The sequence below is a fragment of the Theropithecus gelada genome, chromosome 16 (genome assembly GCF_003255815.1).
Source record: "Theropithecus gelada isolate Dixy chromosome 16, Tgel_1.0, whole genome shotgun sequence".
Taxonomy (NCBI): domain Eukaryota; kingdom Metazoa; phylum Chordata; class Mammalia; order Primates; family Cercopithecidae; genus Theropithecus; species Theropithecus gelada.
Window position 1 is genome coordinate 9,317,444 of NC_037684.1, and position 27,438 is coordinate 9,344,881.

Sequence of the window (27,438 nt, forward strand, 5' to 3'; positions counted from 1 at the left end):
GCTAGTTGGGGTGAGAGGATCACTGGAGTCCAAGAGTTAAAGGCTGCAGTGAGCTGTGATCACCCAACTGTACTCCCGCCTCGGTGAGAGAGCAAGACCTTGTCAAAATAAAATAAAATAAAATAAAATAAAGAGGAAACTAAATGAAGGGGACACAGGAACTTTCTGTACTATCTTTGTAACTTTTTCTGTAATTCTACAACTACTCTAAAATAAAAAGTTAATTTAAAATATAAAAACACTTTGTTTCATTTTATAATGGCTGGGTAGGTTTTCAGATCTTTAATGAAGTACGTCCCAGATGTCTAGAGGCAGAGTCCAGAGACGGGCAGGCACCCAATTGAGCCTGGTGCACTGGCTCACGCCTATAATCCCAGCAATTTGGGAGGCTGAGGCAGGAGGATCACTTGAGCCCAGGAGTTTGAGGCTATAGTGAGCTATGATTGCACTACTGCATTCCAAACTGGGCAACATAGTGAGATCTTGTCTCTCAAAAAAAAATTGAAAGTTAATGTTGCTTAATCTTTTACTGGCTCATTTTGGCTCTCGCATGGGGTCACTGGCCTCTGTCTTCTCCTTTTCCCCCATTTAATCATTTATTTTACAAGACCATTTTTTTCCAGTTTAATGAGACACAAACTCTCAACTTTTTATTTAAAACAGAAATGCAGTAGATCTGTAAGCTAAATCTTTTGCCATTCATATGGAAACAAATATCAGTAATCCTCTTTGGTCTAAACAAAAATTCATAATTATTTATACATTTAAAAATATATATTGTTTCAAATATTGTTAGTGGGGCAATAAATCATAAAGAGATACAACCAGTCAAAATTAGACTTTTAAAGAATTACTCTCAAAGACATGACAACAACTCCAAAGTCCAGGGATCTTATAAGACTAATTTATTAGGAACAACATTTACAAAGATAGCTTTTTAATGCTGAGTTGTACCTGATTTAATGCAGTCAGAAAGAAAAAAGAAGCATTTTTCTTCTTATTTTGCTGATCTGTCAGATTTTACTTAAGTTAGGAGAGCCTACAATTTCAAGGCTAGATAACTGGAATTCCATGAGTTAACACAGAAAGACAGGAGAAAGGCAGGGAAGTTCAAAACTCACAATCTGGGGGGAAATCAGCAGAGTAAGATTATTAATAAGTGAAATGTTGGACATAAGATTTCTTAATTTCCATTAGTTACACAAATATTTTATTGTTAGTATTTAGATTAGTGTTTTAGAATGTTTTGTAGAGACTGAAAAGCAAATAAATAATTGCATTAGCATTGTTAAGTATCAGTGTTTTCTGTTTGACAAATAATCATACAGCTGTGTTCTCGGGCTGCAATAACAAAACACCAGAGACTGAGCAGCTGAAACAACAGAAATTTGTTTCTCACAGTCTGGAGGCTGGAAGTCCAAGACAGAGGTGCCAGCAGCAAGAGTTTCATTGTGAGGGTTCTCCTCTTGGCTTGTAGGTGGCTGCCATCTCTCTGTGTGCTCCCATGCCCTCTTGTTTGCATGCACAAGGAGGGAGGGAATAAGCTCTCTGGGGTCTCCTCCTATAAGGACACCAACCTTAGCAGATCACAGCCCCACCATCACTTCATGTAACCTTCGTTACTTTTTTAACAGCCCCAGCTCCACACTATAGGTTGGGGCTTCAACATGGGAATTTGGGGATGAAGGGTGGGATGCAAACATTCAGTCCATAACAATGGCCCACCAAACCATGAAAGTAAATGGAAAAAAAAAATCATAGTTCAAGAATGACATAAAACTTCACTAGGTGTGTTACAGAGCAATGCATAGAACTAAACTGAGAAGTTAAAAACATAAGCTCATTGGTTTTTAAAGACAATCTTTCCCAAGTTCGGTTCACCTTAGGGCTGATACACACCTTCAGAACCAGATTTTGGTCTCTAATATTATCTTCCACTGAAAGCCAGGGGAAACAGGTTTCTGTTCATTTCATTTTGGCCTATAATTTCTCTTTAAAGTGACCATTAATGTTCACTATCACAATTAAGGCTTCGTCTGCGCCATTCTGAGAACAAGCTCTGGAGATCACAATTTTAAAGGATTAAATATTCACAACGGTATTCTTTGTTCTGACAAAATTATTAATCTGACAGTGACTGAATTATCTTCGGACTCTCCCAAGCACTAAATGGATACAGCAAAGATGAATGTGAAGAATTCAGGAACAATTGCTTCTGCTATGGCCTGTAAGCTCCTAACAGACCAGGTTTCTGCAGAAAACAATTCTGGATAAATTTTTAAAAACAACAAACTACATGAAGGGACTTAAAAAAAGAAGCCCAGCCTTGGAAGAAAGAAAGGCCACACACTGAGTTTCTTATTTTTATGGCTTTTACCCAAAGTGCAAGACACAGATCTGCGTCGTGCAAGGCAGCTAAAGTTCCTTTAGAAAGCCACCATCTTTCTGGCTGGAAGAGTCAGGGGTCAGAACGGGGGCCAACCACCGCTGCTGAAAAGAGTTGGGTGAGGAACCCTGAAAGGAGGGCCAGAAATGGGGCAGCTCCAAACTCTTTGTGTCAGCTCTGTCCAAATCTCTGACTTGTAAACTAAAAAGAAAGGTTTCTACCATCAGCAGACTGTCACCCATAGACATTTTCAGAGCATTTTGGTTTGGAGTTCTTCCTAATGGCCACCCTACGGAAAAATATATAGGTGTTGTTTTGCCCTGGAAGCCAGACAGATCAGAATATTGGGTAAGATAGCTGGGTCAGCTGTCCTTGGACGGATCCCAAACACTATGTTCCTTTCCAGGCCTGAGAATCGCCGGACACTGTCCAAAACAATGTGATCACCCAACATATCACATGCATCTCTGAGCTGCACAACCCTTTTCTTCCTCATTGCTTTCAAGAGCTCATACTTATAGCGTTCCACTTCTTTTGTAGTGCTGACAAGCACAGCAACATCCTTTGGAGAATAGCCCCTTTCAAAGAAGAACCTGCAGGTGTCTGCCACAAAGGTCACTATTTGCTCCACAGTCAAGCGTTTCTTAATTTGTAAGGTTCCCTGAACACCCTGGGACCATTCAGCTTCAAGAAGTATCTCAAGGGAACCAGGGGGGATGTTAAATGAAGGATTATTTCTAATTACTTGCATTTCTTTTTGTAAGTACTTGGCTATTGGATCTGCATTGCGAACTATTCTGGTGAGCTCTTCTCTTGGATACTGGTCTGAGAGAAGGGGGAGGCCACTGCAATCCAAGTGGCTGGTCTGAAAGTAGTCCAGAAAGATCCAGAGAATTCCTGGGCCATCCTTTGCTCTCCGAGTGATGGTTTTTGCCTTCCCATACCAGTCCCCATCCTCAGAACGGAAATTCTGAGCTTCGTCAATGACGATGTGTTGAATGTGTTCAAACTTTTCTTTTATGAAAGTTTTCCGGGTCTCTGCTTGGCAGATATTTTTATCACTGTAAAAATTAAAAGAACACACTCAAGTTTTATCCAAAAAAAGCAAGGGGAGAAAATGAATGTATCATGTTCCTCTGAGCACAGTATGTTATCACAGATTATTTTACCACTCAATTCTCAAGAAGGAAGGTGACTTAGCAGAAAAAATTAAACCCAGATTAAATAATACTTAGAGACATAAGATCCAACTGCTTACCTGATAAAGTTCCTCAGAGGCTGGTTTTCGCAAACATAGAGAATTCTCTCTGCCTCACAGTGAAACACATTCCTGATCTTCTCCATGATCTTCATGGCCATGATGGTCTTCCCTGAGCCAGGTAAGCCGTGGACAAACAATTCTCTGTTCTTGCGGAGGTTTTTGGAGAATATCTCATACTGCTGGGCTGTGAGCAGATTTAAAACCTCACAGCCGAGCTGGTCACTCAAGAGAGACCTGAAGCCGCGCAAGACAATCACGAGGGACTGCAGCAGGCCTTCCATGTGCCGGGTGCCTCCTAGTCTATAGGACGCGGGGTAATCCATTGGAGACACTGCAGCCTCCAAGGCCTCTGCGCTGCTCTCAGGACTCAGGCAGAGGACCTTGGCCCTGACACACACCTTCCCGGTGTAGCCCCCCACGTTCACCAGGTTCTGCTTCAAAGTAAAGGCGGTGCGAGTGCAGTAGTCCTGGCCCTCTGCATCCTGCTCCCTGAGAACGGTGTAGAGAATGGGGGTGCTGTTCCGTGCTATCAGCAGAGCATCACAGATGACTCCTGGCTTCTCCTGCAAGTTCAGGTCCACAGCCCAGCTTCTAGAGAGGATCACAATTCCCTGGGAGAAAGGTTGCATTTGCTTGTTTATTAACTCCTGTAGTCCTTCGTGCTCTGAGGTCAGGTCCCTCCAGAGGGACTCTGGAGTATATCGCAAATGTCCTGGTGGGACTGTATGTGAAAAGAATGATAAATTAAGGGAAGAGAAATAACCCTATTGATTATGATGACTAATTATGATTAACTAATTGATTAACTGGATTATTACTTATGGAAGTTTCAAATATTATTTTATAAATATTATTATAATTATAAAGGAAAAGAACGCTTGGAATACCTGGTATACTTCATCTAAATCCATGTGTTTTTTAAAACTTACAACCTTGGGAAATTCCTTAACCTAAGACTTTGCTGTCTCATCTGTAAAACAGAACTAAGAATAGCACATTTCCTATGAGGAGGAATAAATGAAATAACATAAAATGTTTGGTTCATTGTAGCTGCTTGAGAAATGTTGGTTCTCTTCCTCCCCTTTCTACTTTCGAAGTACCTGAATCTCAAAATGCCCCATTGCTGGGAGTAGCAGGAGCCCCTCCCCTGGCCCCAGGAAGAAGGTATTCATTAACTCCATATTTGCAGGGGAGAGGGAGTCATATTAAAGCCTTTACTGGCAGCGAATTTCCTGCAGTCCTGGACTGGAAGATCCTTAAAGCTATCTCTCCTGGAGCAGACTTCTTGCATCACTTAAAGATCAACGTATGGCTCCCCACTATCACAAAAGTCTTCCCTTTGTCACACACAAACAAGAAATAATTCTGTGACATGAGAATATACTTGCATTGGAGGATTATGAACTTATTTCAATGATCATGGGTTCCAAAGTTGGGGGGAAGATAACTGTTGTCCTGTTGTGGTAGTGTTAGAGTACAAACCCAAATCAAGATTTGCAGTGGTAATTTCAAATGAAATTACCCAGATTTTATTGGTAATTGTTTATTGTTCATTGTTGCTGGTGCTTTCTCTTTCGTACCAGGTGCTCATACAACTTGATTATGCCTGCAACCTAGATGACAGTGAGTAGGAGATGGCATCTATCATGAGACACATCCAGGTTTTAGAGATGTTAAAATATAGGGGGAAACACACATCTTAGAATGGATAAAACAGGATAACTGAGCATATGTTTAAAATGAAGCTTTGGAAACCAAAGAAATGTAAAATAAGGAAATACACCATTTGTTGATTGCACCAGGGAATTTGCACGTATCTCTCTGATCCTCACAAATTTTCCAAGGAAGATATATTTATTCCCATCTTCATATGAGTAGATAAGGACTCAAAGAGGTCAAGTGAGAGCTGGGTGCAGCTACTCAGGAGGCTGAGGTAGGAGGATTGCTTGAGCCAGGGAATTTAAGGCTGCAGTGAGCTATGACTATACCACTGCACTCCATCCCGGGCGACAGAGCAAGATAGTGTCTCAAAAAATAAAAAATAAAAAATAAAATCAAGTGACTTGCCCAACATCACACCACTAGGAAATGACAGGGCCAGAGTCTGAACCCAAGTCTCTTGGATATCAGATCCTCTACTGTTTTTGCCCTGCCTGGCAAGTCACAGACTACTCCTGCCTGATAAATGGTAAAAGTCACTAAAACACTTGATGTTTATTCACCTCATTATTGCATAGGTCTTCTTTTTCTTTAATTGTATAATGGAACATGCTTCTGAAGGAAATTATGGGAAGATCAGAAGTGTCTCTTTCATTTCTTTGATATTCCACATAACAGTAATGATAGGGACCAGACTAGATGTTCAATTAATGCCACCATTCCAGGTGCACCAGAGTAGTCATCACTCTCCATGTGATTTGAGGACTCTGTGCCTTTGCACAGGTGTGCTCTGAAACTCTGATGTCTTCTTCCACCTTGATCACTTGATAAACTCCTCATCCTCCCCAGAACTCCCATATTCATCCTTCTGTCCTTGGAGCTCCCACCTCGTATCCATTCTGGGAACTAATTTCAACCATGGATCTAGGGAATCTTTAGAAACAGCAGTTAAGGGTCCAGAGCAGTTGTTCTCAAACCATAAGAAATCAATCAGGTGAGGGAGCCTAAAGGTTTAGGATACCAAGAGGAAGAACACTGGGGCTGGCTGATTCCGATCTGCTACACCAGGCCCTGAATATCTTTAGTGCCAGTAACCCCATTACAGACAAAATTTCTATTTGAGACAATCATTGCATTTCTTCCAAGAGAAGCACTGACAGCATTGAATCCGAACCTAATTTATTGTCAATCAATGCTAATAATTAATGTGCTAAGAACATCTTTATTCTTTTTTAAATTTTTTTATTATACTTTAAGTTCTAGGGTATATTTGCACAACGTGCAGGTTTGTTACATATGTATACGTGTGCCATGTTGGTGTGATGTACTCATTAACTCGTCATTTACATTAGGTATATCTCCTAATGCTATCCCTCCCACTTGTCCCCTCCCCACAATAGGCCCCGGTGTGTGATGTTCCCCTTCCTGTGTCCAAGTGATCTCATTGTTCAATTCCCACCTATGAGTGAGAACATGCGGTGTTTGGTTTTCTGTTCTTGCAATAGTTTGCTGAGAATGATGGTTTCCAGCTGCAACCATGTCCCTACAAAGGACACAAACTCATCCTTTTTTATGACTGCATAGTATTCCATGGTGTATATGTGCCACATTTTCTTAATTCAGTCTGTCACTGATGGACATTTGGGTTGATTCCAAGTCTTTGCTATTGTGAATAGTGCTGCAATAAACATACGTGTGCATGTGTCTTTATAGCAGCATGATTTATAATCTTTTGGGTATATACCGAGTAATGGGATGGCTGGGTCATATGGTATTTCTAGTTCTAGATCCTTGAGGAATCGCCACACTGTTTTCCACAATGGTCGAACTAGTTAACAGTCCCACCAACAGTGTAAAAGTGTTCCTATTTCTCCACATCCTCTCCAGCACCTGTTGTTTCCTGATTTTTTAATGAGTGCCATTCTAACTGGTGTGAGACGGTATCTCATTGTGGTTTTGATTTGCATTTCTCTGATGGCGAGTGATGAAGAGCATTTTTTCATGTGTCTGTTGGCTGTATGAATGTCTTCTTTTGAGAAGTGTCTGCTCATATATTTTGCCCACTTTTTGATGGGGTTATTTGCTTTTTCTTGTAAATTTGTTTGAGTTCTTTGTAGGTTCTGGATATTAGCCCTTTGTCAGATGAGTAGATTGCAAAAATTTTCTCCCATTCTGTAGGCTGCCTGTTCACTCTGATGGTAGTTTCTTTTGCTGTGCAGAAGCTCTTTAGTTTAATTAGATCCCACTTGTCAATTTTGGCTTTTGTTGCCGCTGCTTTTGGTGTTTTAGACGTGAAGTCCTTGCCCATGCCTATGTCCTGAATGGTATTACCTAGGTTTTCTTCTAGGGTTTTTATGGTTTTAGGTCTAACATTTAAGTCTCCAATCCATCTTGAATTAATTTTCATATAAGGAGTAAGGAAAGGATCCAGTTTCAGCTTTCTACTTATGGCTAGCCAATTTTCCCAGCACCACTTATTAAATAGGGAATCCTTTCCCCATTTCTTCTTGTTTTTGTCAGGTTTGTCAAAGATCAGATGGCTGTAGATGCGTGGTATTATTTCTGAGGGCTCTGTTCTGTTCCATTGGTCTATATCTCTGTTTTGGTACCAGTACCATGCTGTTTTGGTAACAGTACGATGTTGTTTTGGTTACTGTAGCCTCATAGTATAGTTTGAAGTCAGTTAGCGTGATGCCTCCAGCTTTGTTCTTTTGGCTTAGGATTGTCTTGGCAATGCAGGTTCTTTTTTGGTTCCATATGAACTTTAAAGCAGTTTTTTCCACTTCTGTGAAGAAAGTCATTGGTAGCTTAATGGGGATGGCATTGAATCTATAAATTACCTTGGGCAGTATGGCCATTTTCACAATATTGATTCTTCCTATCCATGAGTGTAGTATGTTCTTCCATTTGTTTGTGTCCTTTTTTATTTCACTGAGCAGTGGTTTGTAGTTCTCCTTGAAGAGGTCCTTTACATCCCTTGTAAGTTGGATTCCTAGGTATTTTATTCTCTTTGAGGCTATTGTGAATGGGAGTTCATTCATTATTTGGCTTTCTGTTTGTCTGTTACTGGTGTACAAGAATGCTTGTGATTTTTGCACATTAATTTTGTATCCTGAGACTTTGCTGAAGTTGCTTATCAGCTTAAGGAGATTTTGGGCTGAGACAATGGGGTTTTCTAAATATACAATCATGTCATCTGCGAACAGGGACAATTTGACTTCTTCTTTTCCTAACTGAGTATCCTTGATTTCTTTCTCTTGCCTGATTGCCCTAGTCAGAACTTCCAACACTATGTTGAATAGGAGTGGTGAGAGAGGGCATCCCTGTCTTGTGCCAGTTTTCAAAGGGAATGCTTCCAGTTTTTGCCCATTCAGTATGATATTGGCTGTGGGTTTGTCATAAATAGCTCTTATTATTTTGAGATACGTTTCATCAATACCGAATTTATTGAGCGTTTTTAGCATGAAGGGGTGTTGAATTTTATCAAAGGCCTTTTCTGCATCTATTGAGATAATCATGTGGTTTTTGTCTTTGGTTCTGTTTATAGGCTGGATTATGTTTATTGATTTGCGTACGTTGAACCAGCCTTGCATCCCAGGGATGAAGCCTACTTGATCATGGTGGATAAGCTTTTTGATGTGCTGCTGGATTCGGTTTGCCAGTATTTTATTGAGGATTTTTGCATCGATGTTCATCAGGGATATTGGTCTAAAATTCTCTTTTTTTGTTTTGTCTCTGCCAGGCTTTGGTATCAGGATGATGTTGGCCTCATAAAATGAGTTAGGGAGGATTCCCTCTTTTTCTATTGATTGGAATAGTTTCAGAAGGAATGGTACCAGCTCCTCCTTGTACCTCTGGTAGAATTCGGCTGTGAATCCGTTTGGTCCTGGACTTTTTTTGGTTGGTAGGCTATTAATTGTTGCCTTAATTTCAGAGCCTACTATTGGTCTATTCAGGGATTCAACTTCTTCCTGGTTTAGTCTTGGGAGAGTGTAAGTGTCCAGGAAATTATCCATTTCTTCTAGGTTTTCTAGTTTATTTGCATAGAGATATTTATAGTATTCTCTGATGGTAGTTTGTATTTCTGTGGGGTCAGTGGTGATATCCCCTTTATGATTTTTCATTGCGTCTATTTGATCTCTCTTTTCTTCTTTATTAGTCTTGCTAGTGGCCTATCAATTTTGTTGATCTTTTCAAAAAACCAGAACATCTTTATTCTTAATATCTGGAATCTAATTGTAAAACTATAAACATAATTTGTTTACCACTATTAATGTTCAAAATCTAATAACAATAACAATGTTCCAAAAGTGAAAAATGTCATTTAAAAAAAAACTTTAGTTAATATATTCCTCTACCAAATACCCAAACACTCCTACTCCCATTTTCTTAATTTCCTGCCTTCCCAATCTCACCCTTCTCCCTTATCACAGATACTTTTAAGTTTCTTGCCTACTCTTCCAAAATTGCTTTATGCAAATACAAACAAATATTCTGCCCTTTCTTTCCCAACAGGTAGCAAACCACTCAGCAACTACTTTTCTTCACTTAGCAATGTATTGTGGAGATCTTTCCGTATCAATGCACAATTCCTTATTCTTTTCTTACAGCTATCTAACACAGATATGGATGTACCATATCTTGCTTGACCAGTCCCTATTGATGGGCCCTTTAGTTTTCCCCCCAATCTTTTGCTATTATGTTAACACTACAGCGAGTAACCTTGTATGTCTGGTATGTATGCAAGCATACGTAGCATACACACACACACACACACACATATAATAAAATCCTAAAAGTTAAACACATTTGTGATTCCAATATATTAATATATTGCCAAATTGTCCTCCAATGGAGTTGTACGAATATGGACTCCCACTAGCAACGTACAAGAAGGTGTGTTTCCCCACAATCTAGCAAATAAGAGATAATGTCAGGTTTTTTCATTTTTTAACAATCTAGTAGATGGAAATAATATCTCCTTTTAATTTACATGTCTCTTATTTTGATTAATATTTAGCATCTTTTCAAATGTTTCAGAGCTGTATGAATTTTATTTTCTCTGGACTATCTTTGTCGATTTTTCTGTTTGTGTGTGTGTGTGTGTGTGTGTCTGTGTGTGTGTGTGTGTGTCCTTATAAACTTCTGGAAGCTCTTTATATATTAGAGACACTGGCCCTTTGGTTGTGATATGGGTTGCAAATATTTTTTCTACTTGGTCATGGTCACTTGACTTTGTTCTTAGTGGCTTTAGTCATGCACAATAGTTATTTGTATGCAGTGATATATATCAGTCTTTTATGGTTCACAGATTTTGAATCTTGATATTTTTAAGTCTAATGCAAAAATTACAAAGATGTTTGCCTATGTTTTCTTCTAGAACTTTTCTGGCTTTTTGTTTTAAATTCTTGATCCATTTGGAGTTTGTATTAGTATATGAAGTAAAGTATGAATTCATCTTTTAAAAAGTTAATTGCCACCAAGCTACCCTATATATTTATGAACATTTCTGTTTTTCTCTACTTATTTGCAAGGCCAGTTTCATGATAAACTAAATTTTAATTTATGTTTCTGTGTATTTCCAGATCCTACATTCCATAACTTTGGTCTAATTACATGCCAATACAACTCTTTTTATTATTTATATATATATACTAATTACATGCCAATACAACTCTTTTTATTATTTATATATATATACTAATTACATGCCAATACAACTCTTTTTATTATTTATATATATACACTATATATTTAAATATATATAAATAATATATATTATACATAAATAAGTATATAACATATAAATATGAAATAATAAAATAAAAATGTATACTTATTTATATAATATATAAATATATAATATATTTTATATATCTATATATTATAGTTATATAATTATATATTATATGTATTTATATATCTATAAATAATATATGTTATCTATAGATAGCCTCTCTTGTTTTTCAGGTTTTAATTTTCCACCTGTTCTTGCTCATTTAGTTTTTATGTTTAGATTTAAATAATCTCTTTTAAAATTGATATATAAAATAATTTCAGAATTGACAACTTTGTGATGATGATTCTTCCTTCAAAGTACATAACATTCCCTGATTCACTTATTCTTCTGTGTCCTTCAATATTAATTTAACTTTTGCTTTAGATAGGTTTATTGCAGATATTTTACCTTTTTGTTGTTATTGAAAATTGGGTGTTTTCTTTCATTATACGTTATATTAAAGATACTGAATTCTGCATATTAATTTTTATAGTTGTTTCTTATAATACTAATATAAGCTCTTATATTCATTCTGAATTCTTTTACTCTTTACAGTAGCTTTTCATTTGATTCTCATGAGTTCTCCAGATATATAGTCCTATCTTCTTCCATTTTAATCCCTCTAATTTCTTTCTCTTATCTAACTGTATTGGCCAATTAATATTACATTGTGCTTGTAATATGCAAGTGGCTGTTTTGTTCCTGAATTTAATAAAATGCCTATAATCTCTCCCAATTAACATGATGTTCTTGGTGGACATATATACATATATATGTAAATATAAATATAATGTTAAAGCACTATTTATAGGTTACTGTTTTATTGAGGACCTTTAAAAAAAAAACATGTATTGAGCTTTACAAATACCTTTTTGATGTATTAGAAGACAAATATATAATTTATCTGCATAGATACATAGAAATGATGAATTACATTAACTCTCCAAATGCTGATACATCCTTGTATTTCTGGAATTCTGTCTTTGCATCCTCATTAATAAGTAAGATTAGTCTGAGTTTTCCTTTTTCTTTTTTTTCTATCTTTAACAAATTTTATAATTACTATTTCTCACACTTAAAAAATAGCTTAGGGTTGGGCACAGTAACTCAGGCCTATAGTCTTAGCTTCTCAAGAGACTGAGGTTAGAGGATCACTTGAGCTCAGGAGTTTAAGGTTGCAGTGAGCTATGATCACACCACTGCACTCCAACCTGGGTGACAGAGCAAGACCCTGTCTCAAAAAACAATGACTTGGGAATTTTTGTTATTTTTCTATGAATCTAGAACAATGCAAATAGTGTAAAATATGCCTATTCTTCAAAAGTTTGGTAGAAGTTTTAGAAGATTGATTTTTTTAAATACCAGAATAATAGGCTGCTCCTCTATGGGCATATAGCCTATTATTTTGTCTTAGTTATAATTTATTCCATGGTAATAAGCTCTACTAAAATGAATCTATTGAGCTTAAAAAATGATTAGCAGCGCTTAATAGGTTTACTCTTAGATTTTATATTGTTTATTGTGGACAGTTTCTAAAATATAAATTTGATATGTAAACGAATGCAAGGACCTTGGATAAGGGAAAAAATGAAATTGTAGTGAGGCAGTCATTATCTATTAATTTAATGATCCTTGACAGATATTTACACATATATAGGACATTTATGTATCAATTACAGTGCCAGATAAGCCACTGACTTACTGCACAGATTTAAGCAAGTGGTTTTCCCTCTCTGGGATTCTACAAAGAAGACAGCAATGGATTCCTAAACAAAGCCTATCATGGCAGCAAGGGATAAGAGTAGAGAAAAGGCGTTGACCTTGGTCCTGAATTATTGTGTTTGTGCTGCTTGCTACATGATTGTCCTAAACCCAAAACATGGGAAGAAATGCATAATCCATCTCCATTTTAAATGTTTTGTTTTCCATCTTGACCTAGATTTATATTCTTTTCTCATATTTACAACCACCACTCCTCTGGAAAATCTGGCAAGGGTAGGCAGATTTTTGGCTGCTCTCTGGTGCAGTGTATGACTAGTTTGACTAGATAAAAGGTTTCCAATCTAGATTAGCATAAAATCATGAGAGTAGTTTGATAAAAGTGCATATTGCAAGCCACTCTTCCCAGGTATTCCAACTTGTTATGAGTGGAGTAGGAACTCAGATATGTGTCCTTTTAAAAATGACCAGAAACACTGATGATCAGCCAGAGTTGGGAACTACAAGAACAAATAATCTTCAAGGGAAATAATGTTCCTGGATTCTATGTGTGGTACTGCCTTAGCCAGTGGGGTCAGTGAGGGTTCATTTCTAAACCACTTATCACCAAGAGGATTGTAACATCATCACATCTTATCTATGGGTTTGCAGAGCACTTTCAGGATTTTACAAAACAAAACAGTTTAATCTCCCTTTATCCTGACATAGAAACTGGCTGGTGTTGAGAAGACAAACCATAATTACCTGAAAATAAAAGTTGCTGGAGTTCCTTTTTATGTTGAAGGCCTTTCTTGGAGTACACCGGTCTGCTAAGGGGAGGCCCACTAGATAGACTCAGCTGACATTCAAAATCTTCAGACAACTGTAGCAGATCTTAAGAAAGAAAATTCACATTATTCTGACATGTTAAACTCTTCATACTGAAAGAGGCCTTATCAGTAGGTGGAATGTCTGACTTTCTAAATAGTGTGACTTGAGAGATAATATCAAAATAACTCTCCACTCACTCTGTCTAGATAAGTGCCTTTATTGCATATCAAGGTTGCCAAAACCCACCCTGAAAAGCCATTATTTGGAAGTTTAAATGTATTTCTCCATTCAGTGTAATTCTTTGTTCTCTGTATCTGGACAGCATTCTGTTTGCACATCTCTTATGATACCTAGCACATTCTTTTAGTACTGCTGTCTGTGCATGTATCTTATTTTACATCCCCTCTCCAACCGTCACCACCTCTCCTGAACCCAACTCTCATCCCTGTTAAACAGCATCTCATCACTGATTTGCAATTACCATTACTCACACTTAACAAATAGCTCAGAGCTTGGGCACAGTAGCTTATACCTGTAGTCTCAGCTACTCAAGAGACTGAAGTGAGAGGACCACTTGAGCCCAGGAGTTCAAGGCTGCAGTGGACTATGATCGTGCCACTGCACTCCAGCCTGGGTGACATTCTGACACCTATGCTTATTCCTGATGTTAAAATGAGACACTGTGTGAAATCAAAGGACGTTATAGAGTGCATTAACTTTTTCATGTGCTTTGGAGATTGGAATCAGCTTTATAACATCTCCTTTCCAAGTACATATCCACTTTACTCAGAAGACTGTGTCCCAATTTTTATGTTCTCTCTGTATTTCTGCAGGCTTAGGGTGTTCTCAGGTGTTCCAGAGACACTGAGATAGCCCACTAGCCCTCCAAATTATAGCATGATGGGGTATATACAGAAATATGTTTGGGAAGCAGTAGTGATGCAAGGCAAGAAATACTTCAAACTGTTAGGAGCAGAGGGGTAGAGCAGATTATAGCTGCTGGCATAGAGCATAATGGGTACATGGTGATGAGTGGAAGAAAAGGCAAAATATCAACAGGATAAACAGAGACACAGAACAATATGAAAGGGTGCTGAGGACAAACCTTGAATACACCTCTATCCCCATGACCCTCATCACCCTGAAATACTTTCTGTTCTTTTGGTTTTGAGACAGGGTCTCACTCTCACCCACGCTGGGGTGCATTGGTGTAATCATGGCTCACTGCAGCCTCAAACTCTGGGGCTCAAGTGATCCTCCTACCTCGGCCTCCCAAAGTGCTGGAATTATAAGCGTCAGTCACCACGCTTGGCCCTGAGCTGCTTTCAAATTTTTCTGAGCTGCAAAATCAACAATGTCCTCAAGGATCAAGAGATAAACTACATCTTAATTTAGGCAGGGTACTATTATGAGGTGATAGCAAACTTCAATCCAAAGGGCTTTTTTTTTTTTTAGACAGTCTCCCTCCATCACCTAGAGTGCAGTGCAGTGACACAATCTCGGCTCACTGCAACCTCCTCCTGCCAGGTTCAAGCAATTATCCTGCTTCAGCCTCCCAAGTAGCTGGGACCACAGGCACGCACCACCACATTTGACTAATTTTTCTATTTTCAGTAGAGACAGGGTTTCGCCATGTTGGTCTTGAACTCCTGCTCAGGTGATCCACCCACCTCGGCCTTCCAAAATGCTGGGATTAGAGGTGTGAGCCACTGAGCCCAGCCCAAAGGACTTTTAATACTTCAAACAAGCAACCCCAGAAAGCAGTACTATGCTGGTGATGGTTTAATAAACAGATCTAGTTGAGAAGAGATCCCTCGTTCATAGCCAACTGCCAGTTTCGGTGTTATAAATCTTCCCACCACAGACAATTTCAAGCTCCTAATGGATTATCACTAAATACAGAGTTGGAAAGCAATGCACAGTAGCACTCCATTTTATAGTATTACCACCACAAAGATACAATAGATGTAAATAATCTCTCAAGCAAAGATAATAGTAAAATGTAGCAAATAATTAGGAAGTGGTGAGTTTAAATTTATTACATTTGTTTCTGATACAATTTATTTAGGTGCAAGTATATATAACCTAATTTTTAGTAATAACTATGTTTAACAACTACCTCAAAAATTCCTGAAAATTTAATAATTGATTCTAAAGCCAGTAAGAGCCATTCCAGTACACCACTGCAAGGGTGGCCATTCTCAAATAATTTTCTGTTCAGTTACGAATGTAGAAAATCACCACTTACAGACACGTGAGTTAGGTTTCTAATCACCCAACAAAATTTTCTCATGTATGAAAAGTAGGATACTTGGGGATTCAAAATAAAGTGTTTGGTGGATGTAAGATATTCAAAGTCATAGGCAGCAAAGGAAAATTTAATATGGGAGGTCCCAAGGATATAGAAAGGACAGGGAGGGAGGAGCTTTCTCCCTCTTACCTGGATCTGTGTCTGTCATCATGCCTACCCATTTCTTAGTTGTCAAGCTGCAGACGTACTTGTCCTCCACTATCCATGAATTGGGAGCTTCAGAGAACACTGCACAGCAAAATGGCTCTACTCTGATCATACAAGCATAACCATATAGCTCTCCCTTAGCTAACACATCCACAATTTTGAGTGTGAAGGTTATCTGACCCTGGGCTTGGCAAAAATGAACACAAGGTAGTTTGTGTATTGTTTTTACTATTTCACTTCTCAAAGAGTCAGGGTTAACATTTTTTTTTGCACATCCCAGAACTTTCTTACTCTTATCATCCACTCCAATAAAAAGATAGCCTCCATCAGTGTTTGCAAATGCAGGGACGTATTCTGGAATTATCTTTTTTACATATTCTTGGATGTGTTTTGTAGAGAACCGTTTAAACTCTACTGATTGAGACTCAGGAAAAGGCAGGATTTCACCATATTCGAGATAGTCTTTTTGGAAAATTGGGTCAGCAGGATCTGAGTTAGGGAGCTCTTGGTGTATACCCTTGTGAACTTTGTGAAAAGGTCCTTCTTCCAAGATTTTTGCATCATTTTTCTTTTTCTTCAGGAAACAGAATGCCTCTCTTGAGTTCATGAGAAGTTCAGATGTCCCAGATCTACGGTGTAATGAAGAACGGAGGCTGCAAAGGCGGGGCTTGACAGAGCCATCTTCAGGTAAAAGGCCACTGCTCCAAGATTTAACAAAAATGTAAAAACGCCTTCCTTGTTGCTTGGTCTCAAAGAAAGCCTGCAAATCTGAAGACTGAATAAGCTCTCTCAAAGACTTTTCTAAATCCAGCCCCATGTCCACGAGATGCTCATCCTTCTTGGCCATCCGAATCACTCCTCCTCCTGAGTTTAATAAAGCACACGCAGCCTGTAAAACTCTCTCCTTCTCTTGGTCTCTCTGAACTTTCTGCAGCTTGTTTCTGTTTTCTTCTCCAAGGGTCACTTCTCCTACATTGATGACCAGGTCTGGGTAAGATGGTTCCACCACCAGGGAGCACTGATTTGCCTCCATGTTGAACTCACAGCTGAAACTATTAGAAGACATGAATTGTTACATGCATGCAATTCATTTATTAATATATTATTTTCTGTCTAATATGTGCTGAGAGAAGGCAATAAACTAGCAAGCAAGACAGGAGCAATCCCTTCTCTTTAGGAGGAGAATGGTTGGCAAGGAAGGGTGCTAATGAAATTGGCATTTAACATCATGTATTATATGAGTTATGAGAAGAAAAATACACTAAAGGGGTATCTAAACGAATCTGGAGACGATGGTTCAACAAGACTTCCAAGGCAAAGGTGACATTTAATCAAGACCTGAAGGATGCCTTTGAATTGGCCGGGTGAAGTTATCAGCATTGAAGAATGGAAGCGGTGGATCACATGAAGGGCATGTGTACAACGGAATGAGACTATCTCAGTTTAGATTGTTGATGTTCCAGTGAACATTGACTTTAGGGGATGAGTAAAAGAAGACAGCATAGAAAAGGAGACTGTAGAAAGGACTGACTGTGAAAAACCAGAGGTAGGAGAAAAACCAAGGGCATATGGTATTAAGGAAGCCCAAAACAAAATCACCTGCGCAGAGGTCTCAGATCTATGATATAATGAAAAACGGAGGCTGCAAAGGTGGGGCGTGACACAGCCAAGGTGTCTAATACTGCTGACAGGTACAGCTAGGTGATGACTCGAACGTGTTATTAGGTGTAGTAAAATTAAGGTTATTGGTGACTTTGAAAAATGCTGTTCAGACACCTGGGCAGTGGGCACCAGGAGGCAATAAATCACAGGCTAAGGTCTTAGAGACTAGAGTTAATGGAGATGGCTTGAATTCCACTTGTCATTAAATGTATTATAACATTAACCTAGATATTTAATCTTTCTAACTCTGTTTTCTTACCTATAAAACATGGTGCATCCACCTTAATATGCCTGTTATTATGAGGATTAATTGAGAATAATTCTCAAAAAGGATTTAACACTATGCTTTGGTTCACAGGTGTTTAGTAAAGGAATCTGTATTAACTGTCCATTTCACAATGAGTCAAAGAATGAATGGGAGGTTAGGAAATAGTATCACCACATATATACAACTTGTTCACCATATGAAGCTATAAAGGAGAGAGGTAAAAAGAAATGTAGCTGGAGGAAAAGAAGAAGCTAAAGAATTTTATTAAGATGGGAAAGGTCTAAACATATTTAGATGGGAAGAAGCTAGTAGGGAAGTGAAAATTTAAAGAGATAGAAGGAAGTTAGCATGATTGAAACAGTGAAGGCCCTGAAAAGAGAGGTAAGGAAGGAAGGTGATCCAGAATGCAGAAGAAGGTCAGGAGGAGGAGAAACGGAGATAATTGGCGTGGGCAAAGGTAGGCGTATCGCTTTGGTGGGAGGAAGCTGAAAGAGTCCCCTTCTGATAGCTTCACTTTTCGCTTTGAGGTAGAAAATAAAGTCACTCCCTGAGACAGAGGCACTTGGTATAAAAACAGGACAAAAACATTTTGTGTGTGTGAGATGAGGTCTCACTCTGTCATCCAGGCTGGAGCGCAGTCACAGCTCACTGCAGCCTCAAACTCTGGGGCTCAAGCAATCCTCTCACCTCAGCCTCCCGAGTAGCTGGGACTACAGGCACACAGCAACTATACCCAGCTAATTCTTAAAAAAAAAATTTTTTTTGTAGAGATGGGGGTCTCCCCATGTTGCCCAGGTGGGTCTCAAACTCCGGCTCAAGCAATCCCCCTGCCTTGGCCTCCCAAAGTGCTAGGGATTATAGGCGTGAGCCACAATGCCCAGCTGACAAAATCATTTTAATAACAGAATGGAGACAGTTTGAAACAGACATTATAAAGAACAAGATAGATATTTGACATGGGAAACAAACAACTTACAATGAAAGATTAATACAGCAGACAAAATAAGTAAATCATATCTTCAAGTATAAATATAGATAAACTCACAAAGCATGATGATAAATTTTAAAAGCAGGTTTGCAGAAGATAACACACAATAGAATAGCATTTAGATTAAAATATTTTAAAAACCATAATAAATATGTTTATCTTTCGTAAAAGGAGAAAAACATTGTGAAAATGCACCTTTTTTTTTTTTTTTACAGAGGTTACAAATAAGTATGGAAAAGAATGAGATTAGAGAATTAAGGAACCTTTAGCTGTACATACAATGCTATAAGTTCAGAAGAAAAAGCACCTGTACTAAATACATCTCAGAGGTGAGTGGGACATAAATTTTTGTTGTTTTCTTCTCTTTGCATTTCTGGAATTCTGAGTTATTACAACATTTTTTAAAAAGTCATCCTCCTTCGAATTAAAAGGGTAGTCGGGGGAAGGCTAGGATTTTATCACGGAAGTAACTGAAATCTGGACTACACATTCTAAGACAAATAGGTCAGGGAGTGAGGGTGGCAGGGATCTCATTGATAGGAACAAAGTAAAAAGGTGAATGGATTGTAGGTCTCAATAAGGGAAATAAAAAGGAAGGAGAGTGAACTTTGAAATACAAATTACGAATAATCAAGATTAAGAATTGTTCAAAAAGATCAATATAATCAACAAATAACTGATATCATTATTTGAAAATTATTATTTAAAATGAAATTGTAAAAAACCAGTACAATCAACAAATACTTCTCATCATTATTTGAAAATTATTTTTTAATAAATATTTTAAATATAATCAACAAATACCTTGCATCATTATTGGAAAATTATTAAAATAAAATAAAACTTAAAGCAATCAGTATATTCATAACCTATTTTGAAGTCATCAAGGATATATACAATATGTAGAAGCAGACTATCACAGCCTTATTTTCCCTTCCTACAAAAATCCATCCTATACTAAAGGCTTGAAATTACAAGTCTGAGTGGGTGCTAGTAACTCTGAACAGATAAGGTGGATGTTGACGCAGGTGACAGAAGGAATGAGATGACTGAGGTATGAAGACATTTAGAAGAAATTTGTTAGATAAAAGTGAAGGCTGGGCCAGGTTCGGTGGCTCACGCCTATAATCCCAGCACTTTGGGAGGCTGAGGCAGGCAGATCACTTGAGCCTAGGAGTTTGAGACCAGTCTGGGCATCATGGTGAAATCCCATCTCCTCAAAAAATACAAAAATTAGCCAGGTGTGGTGGTGCTCACCTGTGGTCCCAGCTACTCAGGAGGCTGAGGTGGTAGAATCACCTGAGTCCTCGAGATGAGATTGTGGTGAACCAAGATCGTGCCACTGTACTCCAGCCTGGGGGTCAAAGTAAGAATCTGTCTCAAAAAAAAAAAAAAAGAAGGCTGGCACATCCACATTCTTACCACCTTGCCTACTTTAGACCCTTGCCTACAAATTTATATTTCTCAAAATTCCATTCTGCATTCTAAGACCATTGAAACATTTTTATCAAGTTATTTGTAAAATATTCCTTTTGATATACAGGGATTTCATAGTTAAATACTTTCTCTGCCCCATAAACTTTATTGTCAAAGCCAATAGATGCTGATAGTTTTTCACTGGCAACTGTATTTAAACAGCAACCCCACCATCTGCTTAGATTTTTTGCAGGCAAAAAAGGCTTAGGGAGCTCTATCCCTAGCTCTTTCCTTAGGATTAAAGGAATTATAATCAGCATCACTTGCACATTCTTTGTAAGGTACAGATATTGTCCCATACAAATTTGAAATCCTAAATAAAATTAAACTAAGTTAATAAGAAATTAAGAATTCAGAAAAGAAACTCAGGACACTTACCAAAGCGCTTCAGAAACAAAAGCACCTGATTCTAGTCGGTTTACAGGATAACTTTCTCAAACTTTTCAGTGTAGCCAGTGTTCCCACCAACATAGTGAATTAGCGCCAAATGCTCTCTTTCCACCAAAAGCAGTCCTGAAGGCTCTGTATACAGAAACCTACATAGACAGAGGTAGCAGAGTTCAAGGATTAAGACTCAGATTTCCTAGGTTCAAATCCCAGTTCCACCATTTATTAGCTGTACGGTTTCCATTTATTAGTTGTACGGTTTCCATTTATTAGCTGTATGGTTTCCATTTATTAGCTGTCCCCATTTCTCCCCATGCCCCAGGATCTAGTCCTGCAGGACCCCTGATGGAACAGTGAGTCTGACATGAACACGCAGGGACAACCACCCCCAAACAGGGGGCTGAGTGGGTAGCATCTGTGCATTTCTCCCCTGCCAGGAAGGCTTACCTAATTTGCTCAGCAAACTCCCTAAAAGGTGATGAATTAGCCTGGGAAAACTTTGCAAGTCAAATTGTCTAGTAGTGCCCAATTTTCTGTATGCTTCTGGGTGGTTCTTACTTTTTTGTTTTACTTCCCTTTTCCTTCCATCCTCCCACCCATCTCCCCTAGATCACAGGGGATTGGCTAGCCTCAGATAGAAACTGAACAGAAAGGGAAATGGGAGGGCAGAACAAGGTTGTGTAATAGAAGGCTCCACCCACCATCCCCCTTCTCCTGCAGTGACCACGTGGTGCAGAGAAATCTGTGTGCTTGGGAAGAGAGGGCACAGCGATTTTAAGACTTTGCATTGAACTCAGTGCTGCCCTGTTACAGTGGAAAGCAAAACCAGGCTGAATCCAGCTTATACCTGCCCATGAAGGCAAAATTTGGACCAGCCCTAGTGAGATAGAAATTGTCCATCCCAGCAATTGAAACCTGAGTTCCAGCAAGCCTCGCCACTGTAGCTGAAGTGCTATTGTGCTCTAAATAAACTTGAAAAGCATTCTAGGCCATAAGGACTGAAACTCCTAGGCAAGTCCTAGTGCTGAGCTGAGCTCAGAGCCAGTAGGCTTGAAGGGCACACAACCTACTGAGATACCAGCTGTGGCAACTAAGAGAGTGCTTGCACCACACCCCTCCCAACCCCAGATAGTGTAGCTCTCAGCTCCAAAAAGATCACTTCCTTCCACTTGAGGAGAGAAGAGAGAAGACTAAATATGACTTCTATCTTGCATCTTGGATGTCAGCTCAGGCACAGTAGGATAGGACACTGGTCAGGGTCATGAGACACCCATTCCAGACCCTATCTCCTGTACACTTCTAGACACACTCTGAGCCAGAAGGGAAACTGCTGCCTTAAAGGGAAGGACCCAGTCCTGGCAGGATCTATCACCTGCTGACTAAAGAGCCCTTGGTCCCTGAGTAATCAGCAATGATACCCAGGTAATATGCCGTGGGTCTTGGGTGAGAATCTGCTGGCTTCAGGTGAGACTCAGCACAATCCCAGCTGTGGCACATACAGGCAGAGACGCCTTTGCTTTAGAAAAGCAGAGGGAAAAGTAAAGGGGACTTTGTCTTGCACTGTAGATACCAGCTTAGCCACAGGGGTAGAGCACCAAGTAGGCTCTTGGACAGCATTTCTGGACATGCCCTGGGTCAGAGGGTAGTCCACTGTCCTGAAGAGTGAGTCCCAGACCTGGTAGCATTCACCACAAGCTGACTAAAGAGCCCTTGGGCTTTAAGTGAATATCAGCAATAGCTAACAGTACTCCCTGTGGACCCATGGTCATGATGGTCACAGGGTGATCTCCTCTGCCTGTGGAAAAAGGAGGGAAGAGTGGGAAGGACTGTGTCTCACGATTTGAGGGTCATCTCAGCCACAGTAGAATGGAACACCAGGTAGATTTCTAAGGTTTTTCTTACTCCAGTCCCTGGCTCCTGGATAGCATCTATGAACCCACCTAGGTCCTGAGGGAACTTGCCACTCTGAAGAAAAGAACACAGCTTGGCTGGCTTCACCACCTGTTTATTGTTTGAAAAGATAAACAAAATTGACAAACCTTTGCCCAGGTTACCTGAGAAAAAAAGGTGAATACCCAAATAAATGAAATCAGAGATGAAAAAGGAGACAATACAACTGATACTGCAGAAATTCAAAGGATCATTAGTGGCTACTATGAGCAACTGTATGCCAATAAATTGGAAAATCTAGGGAAAATAAATTCTTAGACACATGCAACCTACCAAGATTGAACCATGAAGAAATCCAAAACCTGAACAAACCAATAAGAAGTAATGAGAATAAAGCCATAATAAAAAGTCTCCCAGCGAAGTAAAGGCTGGGATCCGATGGCTTCACTGCTGAATTCTACCAAACATTTAAAGAAGAACTAATACCAACCTTATCAAACTATTCAAAAAATAGAGAAGGAGGGTAGACTTCCAAAGTCATTCTATGAGGCCAGTATTACTGATACCAAAACCAAAGACATATCAAAGAAAAAACACTACAGCAAAATACTAGCAAACTGAATTCAACAATACATTTAAAAGATCATTTATCATGACTAAGTGCTATTTATTCCAGGGATGCAAGGATGGTTCAACAAATGCAAATCAGTCAATGTGATACATCATATCAACAGAATGAAGGACAAAAGCCATATGATTTCAACTGATGCTGAAAAAGCACTTAATAGAACTCATTACCCCTTCATGGAAAACCTCTCAAAAAACTGGGTATAGAAGGAACATACCACAACATAATAAAATCCACATACGACAGACCTACAGCTAGTAGCATACTGAATGGGGAAACACTGAAAGCCTTTCTTCTAAGATCTGGAACACTATAAGGATCCTCACTTTCACCATTGTTATTCAACATAGAAATCCTAGCTAGAGCAATTAGACAAGAGAAAGAAATAAAGGGCATCTAAATTGGAAAGGAAGAAGTCAAATTATCCTTGTTTGCAGATGATACGATCTTACATTTGGAAAAAGCCTAAAGACTACACCAGACAACTATTAGAACTGATAAATTCAGTAAAGTTGCAGGATACAAAATCAACCTACAAAAATCAATAGCATCTCTATATGCCAACAGTGAACAATCTGAAAAAGAAATAAAAAAAGTAATACCACTTACAATAGCCACCAATAAAATTAAATACCTAGGAAGTAACCAAATAAATTAAAGATTTCTACAATAAAAACTGTAAAATCATGATGAAAGAAATTGAAGAGCCAAAATATGGAAAGGAAGTCCATGTTCATGGACTGGAAGAATCAATATTGTTAAAATATCCATGCTTCTCAAAGCAATCTACAGATTCACTGCAATCTCTATTAAAATACCAATGACATTGTTCACAGAAACAGAAAAAAAATCCTAAAATTTATATAGAACCACACAAGACCTATAATAGCAAAAGCTATCCTAAGCAAAAAGAACAAAACTGGAGGAATCACATTACCTGACCTCAAATTATACTACAGAACTGTAGTAACCAAAATGGCATGATACTGACATAAAAACAGACACACAGACCAATGGAACAGAATAGAGAACCCAGACACAAATACACACACCTACAGTGAACTCATTTTTCACAAAGGTGCCAAGAACATACACTGGGGAAAAGACATTCTCTTCAATAAATGGCACTGGGAAAACTGGGCATCTATCTGCAGAAGAATGAAACTAGACTCCTAACTCTTGTCACATACAAAAATCAAATCAAAATGGGTTAAAGACTTAAATCTAAGACCTCACACTGTGAAACTACTACAAGTAAACATTGGGGAAGATCTCCAGGACATTGATCTGGGCAAAAATTCATTAAGCAATACCCCCATAAGCATAGGCAACCAAAACAAAAATGGACAAAAACGGACAAATGGGATCACATCAAGTTAAAAACCTTCTGCACAGCAAAGAACACAATCAACAAAGTGAAAAGACAACCCACAAAATGGGAGGAAATATTTGCAAACTACACATCCAACAAGGGAGTAATAACCAGAATAGAACAGGAGCTCCAACAACTCTATAGGAAAAAAATGCAATAATCCTGTTGAAAAATGGGCAAAAGATTTGAATAGACATTTCTCAAAAGAAGACAAATGTCAAACAGACACGTGAAAAGGTGCTCAACATCACTGATCATCAGAAAAATGCAAATCCAAACTACAATGAGGTATCATCTCATCCAAGTTAAAATGGTTTTTATCCAAAAGACAGGCAATAACAAATGTTGGCAAGGATGTGAAGAAAAGGGAACACTCATACAGTGTTGGTGGGAGTGTAAATGAGTACAACTATTATGGATAACAGTTTGGAGGTTCCTCAGAAAACTAAAAATAGAGTTACCACAAAATTCAGCAATTCTACTCATAAGTATTGACCCAAAAGAAAGGAAATCATGTATCCAAGAGACATCTGCACTCCTATGTTTCTTGCAGCACTGTTTACAATAGCTAAGATTTGGAAGCACCCTAAGCATCCAACACCAGATGAATGGATCAGGAAAATGATGTGCATATATATAGTGGAGTACTATTCAACCATAGAAAAGAATGAGATCCAATCATTTGCAACTACACGAATGGAACTGGAAATCATTAGGTTAAATGAAATAAGCCAGGCACAGAAAGACAAGCATCGCATGTTCTCACTTATTTGTGGCATCTAAAAATCAAAACAATTTTATTCTAAGAGCAGAAGGATGACTACCTGAGGAAGGGTGGTAGAAGGGAAGGGGTGAGGTGGGGAGCGTTAATGCGTACAAAAAAATTAGAAAGAATGGCCGGGCGCGGTGGCTCACGCCTGTAATCCCAGCACTTTGGGAGGCCAAGGCGGGCGGATCACGAGATCAGGAGATCGAGACCATCCTGGCTAACACGGTGAAACCCCGTCTCTAATAAAAGACACAAAAAAATTAGTCGGGCGTGGTGGTGGGCGCCTGTAGTCCCAGCTACTCGGGAGGCTGAGGCAGGAGAATGGCCTGAACCCGGGAGACGGAGCTTTCAGTGCGCCAAGATCGCACCACTGCACTCCAGCCTGGGCGACAGAGCTAGACTCTGTCTCGAAAAAAAAAAAAAAAAATAGAAAGAATGAATAAGACCTACTATTTGATAGCACAACAGTTATTACAGTCAATAATAACTTGATCGTACGTTTTTAAATAACTTGAAGAGTGTAACTGCATCGTTTGCAACTCAAAGGATAAATGCTTGAAGGAATGGATACCCCATTCTCCATGGTGTGCTTATTTCACATTGCATGTCTGTATGAAAACATCTCATGTACCCCATAAATATATACATCCACTACGTACCTACAAAAATAAAATAAGATAAAAAACTAAAGAGCATAATTGGATTGCTGGTAACACAAAGGACAAATGCTTGAGGTGATGGATACCCCCATTTACCCTGATGTGGTTATCAAACATGACATGCCTGTATTAAAATATCTCATGTAACCCATAAACATAGACATCTACTATGTACCCACAGAAATTAAAAATTAATTTAAAAAAAAAGAAAAGAAAGGAAAGTGGGCTGCGACAGACGTGCCCTCTTGGAAAACTAAAACATAGAGCTCTTTGTCCTTCTCGGGTAGCACGTGTATTCTACAGATCTTGTCCACAGGGAGACATTTTTCTCATTTCTCCCCTCTCTAGATTATAAACCTCCCCGCAGGGTAATGGCAATTCTAATTCTGCTGTAAGTTTCTATATTAAGGAAAATAGTTTAGAATGGTTGGTCGGTCACACGAAACCTGTAGAACTAGTTTCTCAAGTCTACAATACCAAGAACTCTGAAGCCTGAGACCTGCAGCCCTGGGAGCCACCAAGGTGCACTTGACCCTGTGACCTCCCAGGCTTCGGTTCCTGCTCCGCGCCCCCCAGAAACCGCTGCTCGCTGGCCAGGGGCTCTTCCAACTTCTAGCGGGAGCAGGTGCACAGGTCAGGCCCGCCCGGCCCCCAATGCCTTCCGCAGCCACTATCCACCCCCGCCCCGCCTCCCAGTCCTCCATAGCCCGCTTTTCAGGCACCTGCTGAGCAAACTAGCTGGGCCCCCAGGCAGGGGAGAAAAGCACAGATACCCTCACTCCACTCCACCCCCAGACCCTCCGCACCCCTCCAGCCCCTCCCCAACCCCCAACACCCCACACCCTGGCTGGAGTAAGGTGGGGCGGGTGCTGCTCTCTTCTCGAACCTGGCATTCGAGTTACAGCCCAACGCGGATTCAGCTGGACTAGACCCTGAAGCAGGGGTAGAAACGGAACTCCGGAGTCCCAGGCTAGTGGCCGGGACCCTCTCTGACCTCTCAAGCTCCGGCGCGTCCGAAACCACCTTCGCGTTTCCCTGGAAGCGCCCAGGTCGGGTCCTTATATACTAGCGGGTTGGCGCCATCCTGTGCACGTCCCACGCAGAGGATGCACGCGCCAATGGGCGGGTCTACTAAGCCCGCGAACTCTTTGCAGCGTTTGATTTTCTGGAAGCTCCCAACTTCCTGGTTGTTGCCACGTGTCTTAGTTTCGGGAAATTTGGGGATTTTTTTCCTCCCTCTTCTTGCCACCCTTCCTCCGTCTCCTCG

General features: G+C 39.4%; 1 protein-coding gene across 1 annotated transcript; it reads right to left on the bottom strand.

Moving 5' to 3' along the window:
* Positions 1–620: 620 nt before the first annotated feature.
* SLFN11 (schlafen family member 11) lies at positions 621–27,201 on the bottom strand. The gene is made up of 5 exons (XM_025362198.1): positions 27,058–27,201; positions 16,055–17,124; positions 13,549–13,677; positions 3,645–4,368; positions 621–3,447 (listed from the first exon to the last, which is right to left on the bottom strand). Exons 2-5 carry the CDS (start codon positions 17,103–17,105, stop codon positions 2,676–2,678), a joined length of 2,676 nt encoding a protein of 891 aa, XP_025217983.1. The 5' UTR covers positions 17,106–17,124; positions 27,058–27,201; the 3' UTR covers positions 621–2,675.
* Positions 27,202–27,438: the final 237 nt, after the last annotated feature.